Source organism: Balaenoptera borealis (assembly GCF_965194805.1).
Source record: "Balaenoptera borealis genome assembly, chromosome: X".
Classification (NCBI taxonomy): domain Eukaryota; kingdom Metazoa; phylum Chordata; class Mammalia; order Artiodactyla; family Balaenopteridae; genus Balaenoptera; species Balaenoptera borealis.
The window spans coordinates 32,290,355-32,304,710 of NC_138881.1; the positions used below are offsets into that span (position 1 = coordinate 32,290,355).

Genomic DNA, 14,356 nt, shown 5'->3' on the forward strand with positions numbered 1-14,356 from the left:
TTTAAAATAGGACAAAATGAAAAATAGATTCAGCTAGCATCTTCTCTTCAATGTAGTGGACCACAGTTCTAATTGGACACTTGACAAAACCATGATTAATAATAATAATAGCCCACATTTGTGATATGCCAATTAAAGGTCTAAGAATTTCACATATATTTGTTTATTTAATCTTCAAAACAAGCAACTTGATCAGGTAACTGTTATTACTGTTATTTAATTTAAAAAAATAAATACCAAAGCAGAGAGGTTAACATGTTTTCCTAGGTGAGGTTGTGGCTGGGATTTGAATCTAAGCGGTTTGACTCCAAGGCTCATGTTAAGTAGCATTGTGTAATGCTGTTTCTTCAAAATATTAATTCTTCAGTAACTTAGATCTGTCCAGTTCTTGCTAATTCTTTTCAGCTATTCAGAGAGAGATCTTGTTTTCTTTTTCATCCACAGCAGTGGATTTTCAAATCTGGATTCCCATTGGAATCACCTGGGGAATTAAAAGAAAATTCTGATGCCGCCACCTCAGGCCAATTGAAATGGAATTTTTTGAGGTGTTGCCTGTACATGTGTAGCTTTTCAAAGCTCTTCAGGTGGTTCTACTGAACAGTGAAGGTTAAAAACTAATGTGTGCAAATACAGAAACAAGGAATAGATTAAATAGTGCAGAAGTACCATATAACGTAAATACTTGTCCACCACAGGAAATAATATTTCCCAACATATACCTCAACTTTAAAAGAAGAAATTTATGAATAACATTGAGTTCTGAGGTTTTCTTCGTTTTGTTTTGTTGCTATCTGTTTTGATTTTACATAGCATTGATAGTCATTGCTCTGACAAGTGAGGTAATTATTACTCTCATTTCCTCTCACCTTCCTGCCCGAGTATCATCATTTTGTTAGATTTATTATACCTACATTGTCAATGCTTGTAACACGCATATCCACTCTATCAGTGTTCGACTGTGTGTCATTTTACCAGAGTTCTCCATTTTTAATTATTTTTGACTCAGCTGTTGGATGGTTGGATTTCATAATTATTTTGTCTTTCTAATTATCATTTCAGGGGCTCTAGTCTCTGAGTTCTCTTTGTAAACATCTTCATTTTATTTACATGTGAATGGCATCTTGACTGAGAATCAGACTTGGGAATCACTCTTTATTTTTCTCTGAACTCTATGGATGGTACTCCATTGTGTTATGCCTGCAAAACAGCTTTGAAAAATGAGATCAGCCTGATAACTCGTCCCCTATAAGTGAATTGCTTTCTTCGGCTTTAGACTTTTTATATTCTCAAAGTAGGTGAGGTGTTCAAGACTGTGAAACCTGTTCTAAAGCATTTCCTTTGTAAATTTGGCATATGATGTATTTTTTGTACTCCTTTTGAAGTGTAAGATATTGGTTGAAACTGAGCCATGAAGAGACTTTTTCTAACCTTCTATTAGCATAGATAATCTTGTATTATACCTGATCTTCTTCATATTTAATCTTAGAGTATATTCCACATTTCATCAGTAACTGTGATATTTACTGTAGGATTATTTTGCAGATTATGTTCATTGTGTTCTGGAATTTATATCCTCTCCTTAGTTTTGTAGGAATTTTTATAATGAATACTATAGAATTATCTGGATAGATAGCTAGATAGATATGTATCTATGCATTTTAATATGGTAAGTTAAATTGATTTTTAAATGTAAACTAAACTTGCAGTCCTGGCACAAAGTCAATTTTGCCATGATAGCTAATCTTTTTTTAATACCTTTCTAGAATTAGTTTACTAATATTTTAATTTTTTGCTTCAGTTTACAAGTGATAATTTGTAAATATTTTCTGTACATTTTAGTTTTTTGTGTGTAAATCTCTAATTACTTGAAGAGTCCCTCTTTTGTAAGGGTCTCTATAATAGTGAAATTGATTGTTTCTTAGATTTTGTAGAATTTACTGGTAAAACCATCTGGGCCTATTATTTCAAAAGGGATGATTAAATAACTAAATCAATTCTTTAATTATAGTAAGATTATTCTTATTTTCTATTTTCCACTGAGTGAGATTTTATAACTCACTTTATGAAATTAATGAATATCATCTAAATTTTTAAAATATATTAGCATAATATTATTAATCATTTGTGTCTGTTCTGTTCTATGTAGCTGCTATAATTTCTTTCTTTCTTGCATTTGATATTGTTTTCTTACACCTTCTTGTATTGGGTTGGCCAAGAACTTTTTGGACAACCCAGTATTTCTAATCAGTCTTCTCCATAGTAATTATCACCCTGGTACAGAAGAGCCTTCACTTTCTTTCTAGTTTAATGATGCACTTATATGGAGGTTCTACCAAGTATTATATACATTATCTCAATCTCATGTGGCTGACCTGATAATTATTTAGAGTTCACATATCCTAATAAATCAACTGCCTTTAGAAGCAAGATGACTTCTACATTAAAGCATATATTACATAGCATTTCCAAAGTCTTTTAAAAAATAATTTAAAATGTCCTGTGTTATCTGTTATGAATATAGGCACAGAAATCCTCAAAAATACTAGCCAACAGGATCCAGCAACATTTTAAAAGAATTAAACAAAATTACTAGATGAAATATATCTCAGGAATGAAAGATTGGTTTAGCGTGTAAATACCAATCAATGTGATACACCATATTAATAGAATATAAAGGAAAAAAACTTTTCAAAGGACACAGCAATAGCAAAATCACATATCTAGCAATGATTTTAACAAGAATATATAAAAAAACATTTAAAACTCAACAATAAAAAACAAATAACAATTAAAAAATGGGCAAAGGATTTGAATAGACATTTTAAAAATTAGAAGGTAAGTAAATGGCGAATGAGCACATGAAAAGATGCTCTATGTAATTAGTCATTAGGAAAATGCAAAGCAAAACCACAGTGAGATAGCACTTGTCACCAACTACTATGACTTAAACTATTTAAAAAAAAAAAAAAAAAAGGAAGTCATATTATAGCAAGTATTGGTAAGGATTTATAGAAATGAGAACCTTATACATTGCTAGATAGATTGGAAAACAGTGCAACCACTTTGGAAAACAGTTTAGTAATTTTTTTGAAATATTAAAAGTAGATTAACAATATCTTCTAGCAGTTTCACTCATTGGTTTATACTCAAGATAATTGAAAACATGTTCACACAGAAACTCCTATATAAATGTCTATAGCAGTGTTATTTATAATAGTCAAAAAGTAGAAACCACCCAAATACCCATAAACTCATGAATGGATAAACAAAATATGTATGTTCATAAAGTGAAATATTATTCAGCCATAAAAAGGAATGAAGCACTGATACATGCTACAGCCTTTAACCTTGAAAACATTATGCTAAATGAAAGAAGCCAGAACAGAAGGGGATACATATTTTATGATTCCATTTCTATGACATGTCCAGAATAGACAAATCATAGTGACAGAAAGTAGATTAATTTTTTCCAGGGGATGAGGGAAGAAGGAAATGGGAAGTGACAGCCAATATGTTTGGGATTTCTTTATGTGTTCATAAAAATATTCTAAAATTATATAGTAGTGATGATTGCACAACTCTGTAAAAATAATAAACAACAATGGACTGGACAATTGAATTGGGTGAAATTTATGATATGTGAATTACATATTAATAAAGCCATTATAAAAATGTACTATTATAATACCTAAAATATTTATATAATAATTATGATATTCATAAAAATAAGTGAATGTACTTATTCCTTCAGTATATAAAATGATTCAGTTTTATGTGTAACAGCCATATCTCTAATTCATAATAATATTAGGGCCAGCATTTTTATTAATATTTTAATATTTCTGAATATTTGGAGTGATATAATTGAAAAACAGATAAAAATATAACTTCCAAATTAGAATTTTAAAACATCTGTGAAACATCACTTGACTTTTCTGGTTCCTGACAAATGGGGACCAGATTAGACCACTGGTTCTCTCGCTGAAAAACAACCCTAGATCAACACTTCTCAGACAGTAATGTGAATATAAATCGCTCGGAGATTTTGTTAAACTGTTTTTATGTTTCAGTAGGTGTTGAGTGGGGCCTGAAAGTCCTCATTTCCAACAAGCTTTCAGTTGATGAAGGTGCTGCTGATTCACAGAGCGCACTGTGGAGAGCAACATCTTTGTGGGAGTAGAGAAGAGAGAGTAGCTTAGATCAAAGGAACTAACATAAAAGCAGAGAAAACCCTTGGCATTCCTAAGACTGTGGTACAGTGTAATGGGGGCTTGTCAGCAGCCTTGTGTATGAATGACAGGATACAGGCATGGGATCAGAGACAGGAGAAGAGCTTTGAAGTTTGGTTCTTACCTTTTCCCAATATTGGCCTGGAGAATTATGGCCAACCTATTCACACTTTGAGCAGCAACAGTCCATGCCAACAATTGTTTGACAAGTAATATCAAAGCAGTTCCAGGGTTATGATGGGTTGACCAAAAATAGGTGCTGCTGGTTTCCACTCAGGGAGGTAGAAGACTGGAAAGAGCTTTGCTCCCACCCCTAAAATAACAGTGACAGCAAAAGCCATACAAAGCAAATTCTCAGTTTTTTTTAAGCTCCCCTAGAAAGCTGAAGCTGGAGGGCAATAAAGTGGCCCAAAGTTCAAGGAGGAGTAGGTGCTTACAGGAAGAAGTGGGATGATAGCAATTTTCTTCTTGTGGTAGAGATAGCTAGGTGCCGAGAAGAAGAGTTAAGGTGGTTGGTGAATTGGTAGAAACCTAGTGTACTCTGATGAGAGAGCATGAAGTCTCTGGGGGCCAGAGTTAAAGGGAGAGTCTGCATCCTCTTGAAGGTTTTTACTCCGCAAACCTCCCTGGTTGCTCACAGAAAGGACTGGAGTGAGTCAGGAGAATGTGCTCCCTGTAGTGCAGACCTGGGGGGAGGGGCAGGCAATTTGCCCAGATTCCTATATTCCCTGTAGAACAAAAGTGTTCATCTGTGGGGAGAAGAGCAACACATACTGTCATCCTTAGGGCCCTGGTGAAAGCTCATTGCAGCTTCAAAAAACCCTTAAAAACAAAAAACCCCACCTCTCCCCCTGGGAAAGAGGCTGGAATTTGACATGACAATCAAGTAGAAGATCCCAAAGAATCTACAGAAAAGGTCCTAAACTAGTATAAGTGTTTATCAAGGTTGTAGGATGGATATATGATCAGTATACAAAAATAAATTCTATTTCTATGTAATGGCAGTAAACAATTGGAATTTGAAATTATCTATTTATATTTATACATATATATAATTTATCATAGCACCATTAAATTCTTAAGTGTAAACCTAACAAAATATGTGTAGAATATATGTGCTGAACGTTACGAAACACTGATGAAAGAAATCAAAGATAACTAGATAAAGAAATACACCATGCACGTGGTATTGAAAGACTCAATATTGTTAAGATGTCAAAATGATCTGTAGATTCAATGTAACCCCAGTGAACATCCTACCACACTTTTTTTTGTAGATATCAATAAGTTGACTCTAAAATGCACATGAGAATTTTGGAAGTGATGAAACTTTTCTGTATGGAAATGTGATGGTGAATACATGATAATGTATCTCTCAAAATCCTAAAAGTGTATCCCTCAAAATCCAGAAAGAGTGAATGTTAGTGTATATATGTATTTTAATCAACCAAGACATAGAAGTAGTAATCCAGGATGGAATGCAGACTGTGACAGATGAATCTAACTGCATTACAGATGTTTGACAACCTCACTGAATGTAATGGAGGAGAAAGGAGCTGACTTAATTCTCTCTTGAATATAGTACCATGACTGCATAATGTAGAACTAAAGACAAATAGAACTGTACATATACAAGTTACTCTAGTTTCTTACAGGGGGATGGGTTTGCAATTCTGAAAGTACTTTATATGTATACTGTGGCTCAACAAATAAGTAAATCTATTTTCGATAGTGAGAGCAATGTTTTTCACTGTTGAAAGAAACAAGTTAGAAATAGGCAAAGGGGGAAGGTCATAATGAACCCTGTGATGCTGGATTGCAGTTGGTGGAATTGGAAGTGACAGTATAACACTTAGGTTTTGCTATATTGTTATCTATTCATTAACTTCTAGTTAGGAAATATTTCATTAGTTTTCCTCTTGTGGTGGTTATCTTTCCTCAGTAAGATGTTAAATTCTTTCAGGGGAATTTCTGTCCCTTGTCTGATGTCGGTACAAGATAAGGATGAGATACTTAGAGGTCACAGTCTATATCCACTGCCAACTGACTGTTTCACTATAAACTTAAAAGGCTAGTAAATTGCCTTTTTCAGATTTAAGTTAGAATTATTGTTTCTAGTTCATAGAAAAATGAATTTTGGCTACAAATTGAGACCCTTTTTATTAAAAGCTATGAGTGGCAAATATACATCAAGAAGTACATTTAGACTATAATTATTCAGACAACTAGAAATGTACATTTTACAATAATTACTTTGGTTGTATCGCATCTTATATCAGACATACAATTATTTATAGATTTCTGCCAGGCAAAAAAATACTTTCAAAAATATAGTGCAGAATGTTGTTTGCTATGTGTTAGTTGAAAATTCCTAGTGATCTTTGTTTGCTAGACTAATTTTGCAATAATATACTATAGAAATCCTCTAGAAATGTTCAATGTTGCAGCGTCTCAGATGAAAAAGTACTGGGCACTGTTTCTGTGAAATATCCAGGACATCTGTGGTTCCAGAGAAAATTAAGTCTTCCAGTTCCAGACGTAAAACAATCCTACTTTGTGAAGTCATATACATGTCATGAACATATCCCATCATGGTTTCTTCTTCACGGAAAACGAGAATCAAGGGATTTGAGGGTGTTTATGAAGATCACCAATTTTTCCCCCTCTTTTCAGACAAGAAATTATCTCAAACCATTAAGAATCTAGGCCCTTTTGGAAACATTTTAAAAAAGGAAATGTCACATTCATCACAGCAATAATTTCTGATGTTTAAATCATCTTTCCTTCCTCCCAAATATAGGACAGGTTTGTTTTTTTGTTTTTCACTAAATATCCAGATACTTTCACTTTTTTTTCCTAGTCTCAGCATAGTAGTTGTCTCTGTAACTGAAAACTTCTTTTTTTTGAAAACTTCTTTTATTATTCCTCCATCTTGTATTATCTTTTATAGGTCATTTCTGGTTTCTTTAAGCCATAAATCTCCAACCCCTTTCACATACTTACCCTACATGTGGAGGATTTTCTGCAGCAAATAGTGAAACTGGCACACTAAAACTTTAGAGTTACAGGAAACCTCATGCCTTCCGAGCCTCCTTACCCATGTTGATGATCATTGATCAAACATTTGAACTTCACGGTACTCAACAGAATGAGTAATTTTGAAATATCAGATTTTTTTTCTATTACTGCGTGGTCGTATATTCTTCAAAGTGGTTCCAATAGAAATAAAGGAGACAGCTTGCAGTTGCCTGTAATACCTTACAGATATATTTCATGTTACTAAGCTTCTGAGGTTTATTTATTTATTTTTTATTTCCAAAATAATATGTTTTTTCTTTTCCAAGCTAAGGCAAATTTCTCTTTGACTGTTGCTCAAATTTCCATAAGAGATATTGTTAGAAAAGTAAAACTATTATGATATTTACTCTCTCTCTCTTTTTTGGAGTAGATGCTATTCCCTCTGAGAGATGGATAGTAAATTTTGACAGAGACCTTTTAGATGGCCTTGTTTTTGCAACTCTGTTAGGAGCCTGTTGCCCATTTTTGGTAAGAGTCCTTTTTATGCAGAGTGGTCTTCTCTTATTTGAAAGAACTTAGTAATTAAAATTTGAAATACTTTCTGCAAACTGATTCTTTTGAAGTTTTAATTTTAAGTCATACCTACATCTGAATGGCTAGCGTTCCCTTTTTATTTATTCTTTTATTTTGATTATAATAATCTCCTACTGACAAATGTCAGTATTTAAATGATTCTTTGCTGAACTACAGAGAACAGTTAAAAAGCAGTAATTTTTATTCTGTTACTAAAAGATTTGATTGTTGTCTTTTCCAGATTGAGTTTCATTTTGTAAATATGTACACACAACCGAAAAGTTCTGAACAGTATCTGCACAATTGCCTGATTATTGTGAATGTTCTTCGTGAAATTGGCTTTGACATGGACATACAGGTGGGTGCCTTAAAATCACACATTCTATAAATATTTTATGAATTTCTTCTCTTACTTTTTCCAGCTTTTTAAGTTACGGCTGGCAAATAAAAATTGTGTATATTTAGCTTGTACAATGTAATTTTTTTTGTGTACAATGTGATGATTTAACATACATATACGATGTGAAATGATTACCATGATCAAGTTAATTAACACGTCAGCATCCATCACCTCACGTAGTTACTTTGTTTTTTTGTGGTGAGAATACTTAGGATCTACTCTCTTAGCAAATTTCAAGTGTACAGTCCAGTATATTATTAACTATAATGACCATACTTTACATTACTTCCCCAGAACTCAGTCATCTTATAATTAAAGATTTGTACCCTTTGACCAACGTCTCCCCATTTCCCCTATCTCCATCCCCTGGCTACTACCATTTAACTCTCTGGTTCTTTGAGTTAGACTTTTTTAGATTCCACATATAATTGAAATCATACAGTACTTGTCTTTCTGTGTCTGGCTTATTTCACTTACTATAATGTCCTCCAGGTTCATCCATATTGTCACAAATGACAGGATTTCCTTCTTTTTTATGATTAAATAATATTCCATTGTAAGTATATACCACACTTTCTTTATCCATTCATCTGTCAAGAGACATTTAATGTTGTTCCTGTATTTTGGCTTTTGTGAATAATGCTGCAGTTGAACATGGAAGTGCAGATATCTGTGATGTAACTGATTTTATTTCCTTTGGATATATACCCAGAAGTGGAATTGCTGGGCGATGTAGTAGTTCTATTTTTAATTTTTTGAGGAACCACAATACTGTTTTCCATAGTGGCTGCACCAATTCACATTCCTACCAAGAGTGTGCATGTGTTCCCTTTTCTCCACATTCTCACCAACTCTTGTCATCTCTTATCTTTTCGATAATAGCCATTCTAACCAGTATAAGATGATCTCTCCTTGTGATTTTGATTTACATTTCCCTAATGGTTAGTGATGTTAAACATCTTTTATGTACCTGTTGGCCATTTTTATGTCTTCTTTGGAAAAATGTTGATTGACTCCTTTATAATATTCCTTTGTTCATATATTTTACAGGGTTTTTTTTGTTGTTGTTTTTTTGTTTTTTTGTTTTTTTAGCCTAGCTTTATTTATTTATTTATTTATGGCTGTGTTGGGTCTTCGTTTCTGTGCTAGGGCCCTCTCCAGCTGCGGCGAGCGGGGACCACTCTTCATCACGGTGCGCGGGCCTCTCACTATCGCGGCCTCTCTTGTCGCGGAGCACAGGCTCCAGACGCGCAGGCTCAGTAGTTGTGGCTCACGGGCCCAGCCGCTCCGCGGCACGTGGGATCTTCCCAGACCAGGGCTCGAACCCGTGTCCCCTGCGTTGGCAGGCAGACTCTCAACCACTGCGCCACCAGGGAAGCCCTGTTCATATATTTTAAATCTAAATTGAAACAGTCTTTTCATGGGATATTGCTAAAATGTGGAAATTGAAGTATGACTTCATAGAAATCTACTGGCTGTTTTTAAATGTGTGTAATTATGTACATCTGACTGTGTAATAAGCACGCAGTTCTAGCGATAGGTCCAGTTTTCTTAAACCCCAACAATGAAGTTTAAGTGCTTTATTAATATTATCTGAGCTCTAAGAATGAATTAAAGGAGCAGATTGTTTGAATATAGATGTTCTATTATTGTTTTCCTATTTGGTAGCAAAAAAGAAGAATTTTCACCTTAGTTTTAAAATAAATATTGATGTAGAGGTCACAATGTCAATACAGAGTTTTATTATATTTAGACCTCCAAGTTATAATTCCATCTGGCCTTTCACATCGTCCTCTATAGCAACAATCAAAAACATATTATATGCTTACCATTTTCTGAGACTTTAGTTTGTTACTTTAGAGTAATGAAGTAGTATAATAAATTATTCCTGACTTTAAAGAATATGCAAACTCATTGAATTATCAAGATATATGCAAGTTAAATGATAAATAATGTTCTACTGATTTAATTGTCAATGTAGGAAAAGAATGAAGCGTAGAATTCAGATAAAAGAAGAGATCAGTGTGATCTAGATTGATCCACCAAAGACTTTGTGGAGAAGGCAGGACTTACTTGGGGTCTTGAATGGTGGGTTGGATTTGGATTGGTAGTGGTAAGAGAGGGTGTTTATTCAGGCATAAGCAGAATGTAGAATGTGGATAAATGACATACATTAAGGAAATTGTGTGAATAGTTTGCCTTAGTTGGAGTTTGGGATTGGAAAAATAGACATAGGGCATATACTGGGATCTTGGGTATCAGCATAAAAAGTCAGGAGTTTACTATGTGGTTGTTGTGGGAATAAAGGTGTTTACTCTTACAGCAGTGGTGAGGATGGACCTAGACGAAAGGCACTGGAAGCAGGGAACACAGTACAATAAAAATGCCATTGCAGTTGGTCAAGGAGAAAAGTAGTTTCTCTACTCATATCATTTTAATGGGGAATTAAAATAATAAACTGATAGGGGAGATATTGTGAGGTTTGTGAGACCTGGTGACCAGACACAAAAGGACACAAGAGGACAATTACAACAAACTCTGAGTTTTCCGTTCTGTGATTCAGAAAGATTGATGATGCCAGTGCCCACTTGTGACTTGGTACAAAGTGCTTCCTTACACCTGCTGGAGAAATCATGTTTCATAACGGCTTGCTTTTTCCTTGTATTAAAGTCACTTATATGTTAAAGTCAGTTTGTACCAGGTCTGACATTTATCTTTTATATTGGTAGAGCTATAAAGAGATACTGTAATCAAGGGTTTTGGCCAAAGAGTTCTTTTGTAAGAGTTTTAAAGATAAACTCTAATTAAATACTTTAGTGTGGAAGAAAAAAATATTATAGTTCCCGTCAATTTGACAGGTTGAATATCCTCCATGAAATATGCTGGATAGACCCTGCAAGGGATACAGATATGGTGAAACCATACTCATGCCTTCAAATATGTTACTGACTAACAGTTGCACATATATCTGGTACAAAGCAGCCAGTGCATGCCAAGAAGACATAGAAACAGTATGCTTTGGGAATCAAAGGGGGAGAGAAATCATTCTCAAAAAGGAACCAGGAAGAGCTGCATAGGACATTTGATGTTTAAGGTAACCTTTGAGAATTGGTAAGGGTTTACAAGAAACTTAAAATATCTTTGTTTAGAAAATATAATTCATCATACATTGTGATTCTCTCCTTTGCTTTTTCACTTCCTCAGATAAAGTGACTCAAAATGTTTATTTTATTGTGTAGCCAAAAAAAAAAAAAAAGATTTTAAAATTTGAGTATCTACTACATAAAAAATGTAGAGAAGATGTCTAAGATTTGATGAATGGAAAAATTGACAATTAACTTAGCTGATAATTACCAAGCTTTAACGAGCCAGTTCCAGTTCCCTACCTTTTTATCAGCCTGAATTTACCCACTGCATTAAATGTCAAAGTTTTAAAAATATCACTCTTAAATTAACTTCACCATAGTGAATTAATGCTGATGCTTAGCACTGGTCCACATTTGAATCTTGTGAAATTCACCGCTGGACTTATTTATAAATGTTTAAGTTCCTTATTCATCATGTCCTTCTTTGCAACTATTGAATCAGTTGGATAAGTTTCTGTGCCAGTGTTATGCCCTGTTGGTGGAATCCTGCCAGCTGGAATGTAACAATTATTACATATTCTCCCTTTTAAAGCAAAGATATTGTGCAAATTATTTGGACTCAGCATAGAATGTATTTTTATTCCCTCATGTAGAGAGAGAGAGAGAGATTCTCCTACACATAATTCACTGAGTAGTGATGGAAGCTAAGGGTGAATAGATAATCTAACTTTTCTCTTAAAAATGTTGTTACTTTATATCAACTTGGATGCTTTCAGCCTTAATAACAGAATTCATGAATAAAAGTGTTTTAAAAGTAAAGAAAATCAATGTTTTATGTAAGATGAATTCAGGCAGTAGAAGATTGTAGGGATAGTTATTCATTTCCTCAACAAAGTTATCAATGATTCATTTTTGCTCAGCCCTTCTCAGCCTGCTGGCTTTGTTTTAAGCATGTGCGCTAATAACCACAAAGTTCCTACTGAAAATCTTACATAACACCATTATACAGCTGTTCTTGGTCTGGTTGAATAGGACCTCTTCTTGTGCTTCTCATTTTCCATAAAGTAAACTTTCCCAATGGTCCCACAGCATACTTCCCATCGTATATCATTGACCATAATTGCATCCCATGTTTGTAGTTAAACCAGTGTTTGAGAAAGGTAATGGAACAGCCACAAAAATTGGGAGTCTTAGTAAAGAAGAAAGGAGAAAATTGCTGTTGGCAAGGCAACCAGTAGTGTTCTCTGTAGGATTATGGTATGTCATTGGGTACTACTAGTTTTGACTGGTATCTAGTTTGAAAGCTGGGATATCTTGAAGTCATAGCAAATTAAACCCAGATGAGGACATTGAGACCTAGAGAAACCAATTGATTTAGTAAAGATTATGGCACTTTGTGGTAGCAGGACTTGATTTTAGTTTACTAGATTTTTACTCCACCATTTTCCTCTATTATGGCATTTTTAAAAAAATTCCCTGTCTTTTGTTAGTCCAGTTTGAAAATATCATCAGGGGAAAAATGGATCGATACAAGTGAAGTTCTTCTAGGTTAGAACTGTGTAGAGAAAGTGATGATTATCTTTGAAATATATCTCACATGAAAATCTTGTTTTAAACAAACATAACTTATTTTGACATTTGGCTTTTTAAGCCTAGGATTGACTAAAATGCAATTTCTTTAGGTTATTTTCATTGAAATTTATCATAAAGGTAAGACTGTGCTTTTCTGTGGTTTTTCACTCTAATACCCTGATTATCAAATATATTTTTCAATTAAGATAAACATTTTTTTTCATTTCCAAAATACTACCTCTTCATCCTATTACATATTTTTCAAAGGTGAGTTTTTGGAATAATTTTGTATTGCTGCCTATATATTTTATGCTGTAGTCACTATAACTGTTCAGAAGACTTTTACTGGCCTCAGACTTGGGAACCAGAGTATCCTGCCACTAGTTCTACCCTTTCCCCAATGAACACATTTCCCATCACTGTAGATAGCTCTCTTTGGATCATGCCCAGAGGCTGGCCCATATTCTTCATTTCGTGGGAATTAAACTCTGTATTCCATTTTTCAGTTTGTCCTTATGTTGAATAATTTTCCTATATATGTTGACTAACATTGTCTTTAGTGAAGAAATGTGAGATGACAGAATACTGTTGAGAAACTTTGAGGTCCTGATATATTTCTCAGTTTTCTTCACATCATACTCACTAACAGTTTTCTACCCTGCCAAGGCTCCCCCTTTTTCCCCTAATAATCTCCTCCCCAGGCACCTTTATTGGTTAGCCTTACTGCTTATTGACAGAACAAGAAAGAATAAACCTTTGTGTTCTTTCAAAGAAGGAAAAGAATGTATTCGGGAATGTGGGCTAACAGATGATCAAAGGGGCTGTCATTATTCTGTGCTAACTGCTGCCAGATTTCAGAATCAAGTGCTTTAGTTCCACATAACACTTTAGATATCCTTAGCTCTGGCACTATTTGTGTTTCCAAGCCAGGCCCAGATCATTTTCAGTTGCTAATGTGAATGTGTGCCATTAAGTCATAGTAGATATTCATTTTTGGGAAATGTTAGGAGCTCCCTGTTGACTAACAATGACAGAGCTGCTTGTTTATCAGTGGTGTTTATATGTCTTTGAGTCTTTGCCTCAGACCAATCCCAATACTTCATTGCTATGAATAATTCTTCCCCGCTACTTCTGCCTTTTTCTAGGAGATCATAGGCACTACATAAACTGAGAGAAAGAATCCTTCCTCCTCCTGCTCCTGACTCTACATTTTGGGTTTAATGCACATTCTGGCTATGTTGATTGTCCTGCTGTTATTCCTCTCTAATTCTGGATTTTCTCTCAAATCTCTTCCAACAACCAGCACTAATTTATCTTGTTTATCAGTATAATTACATTTTCTGCCTTACTGTGATTTGTTCTAGGCAAAGTACTTCCCCAGCCACCTCCCCCTGCCCCTACCTGATCTGCCCGAATTGTTGCTCTTGTGTTATTCCTTGTTCTGAAATCAAGTCCTTCACCCTGGCATCCACACCCTC

At 34.4% G+C, this 14,356-nt stretch overlaps 1 protein-coding gene across 1 annotated transcript in view; it reads left to right on the forward strand.

Annotated features, from left to right (window-relative positions):
- The window catches only part of CFAP47 (cilia and flagella associated protein 47), a 431,032-nt gene that overhangs the window by 149,796 nt on the left and 266,880 nt on the right, over positions 1-14,356 (forward strand). The window contains 2 exon segments of the mRNA XM_082377789.1: positions 7,678-7,775; positions 8,062-8,178. Of these exon segments, the coding sequence (XP_082233915.1) occupies positions 7,678-7,775; positions 8,062-8,178 (215 nt within the window).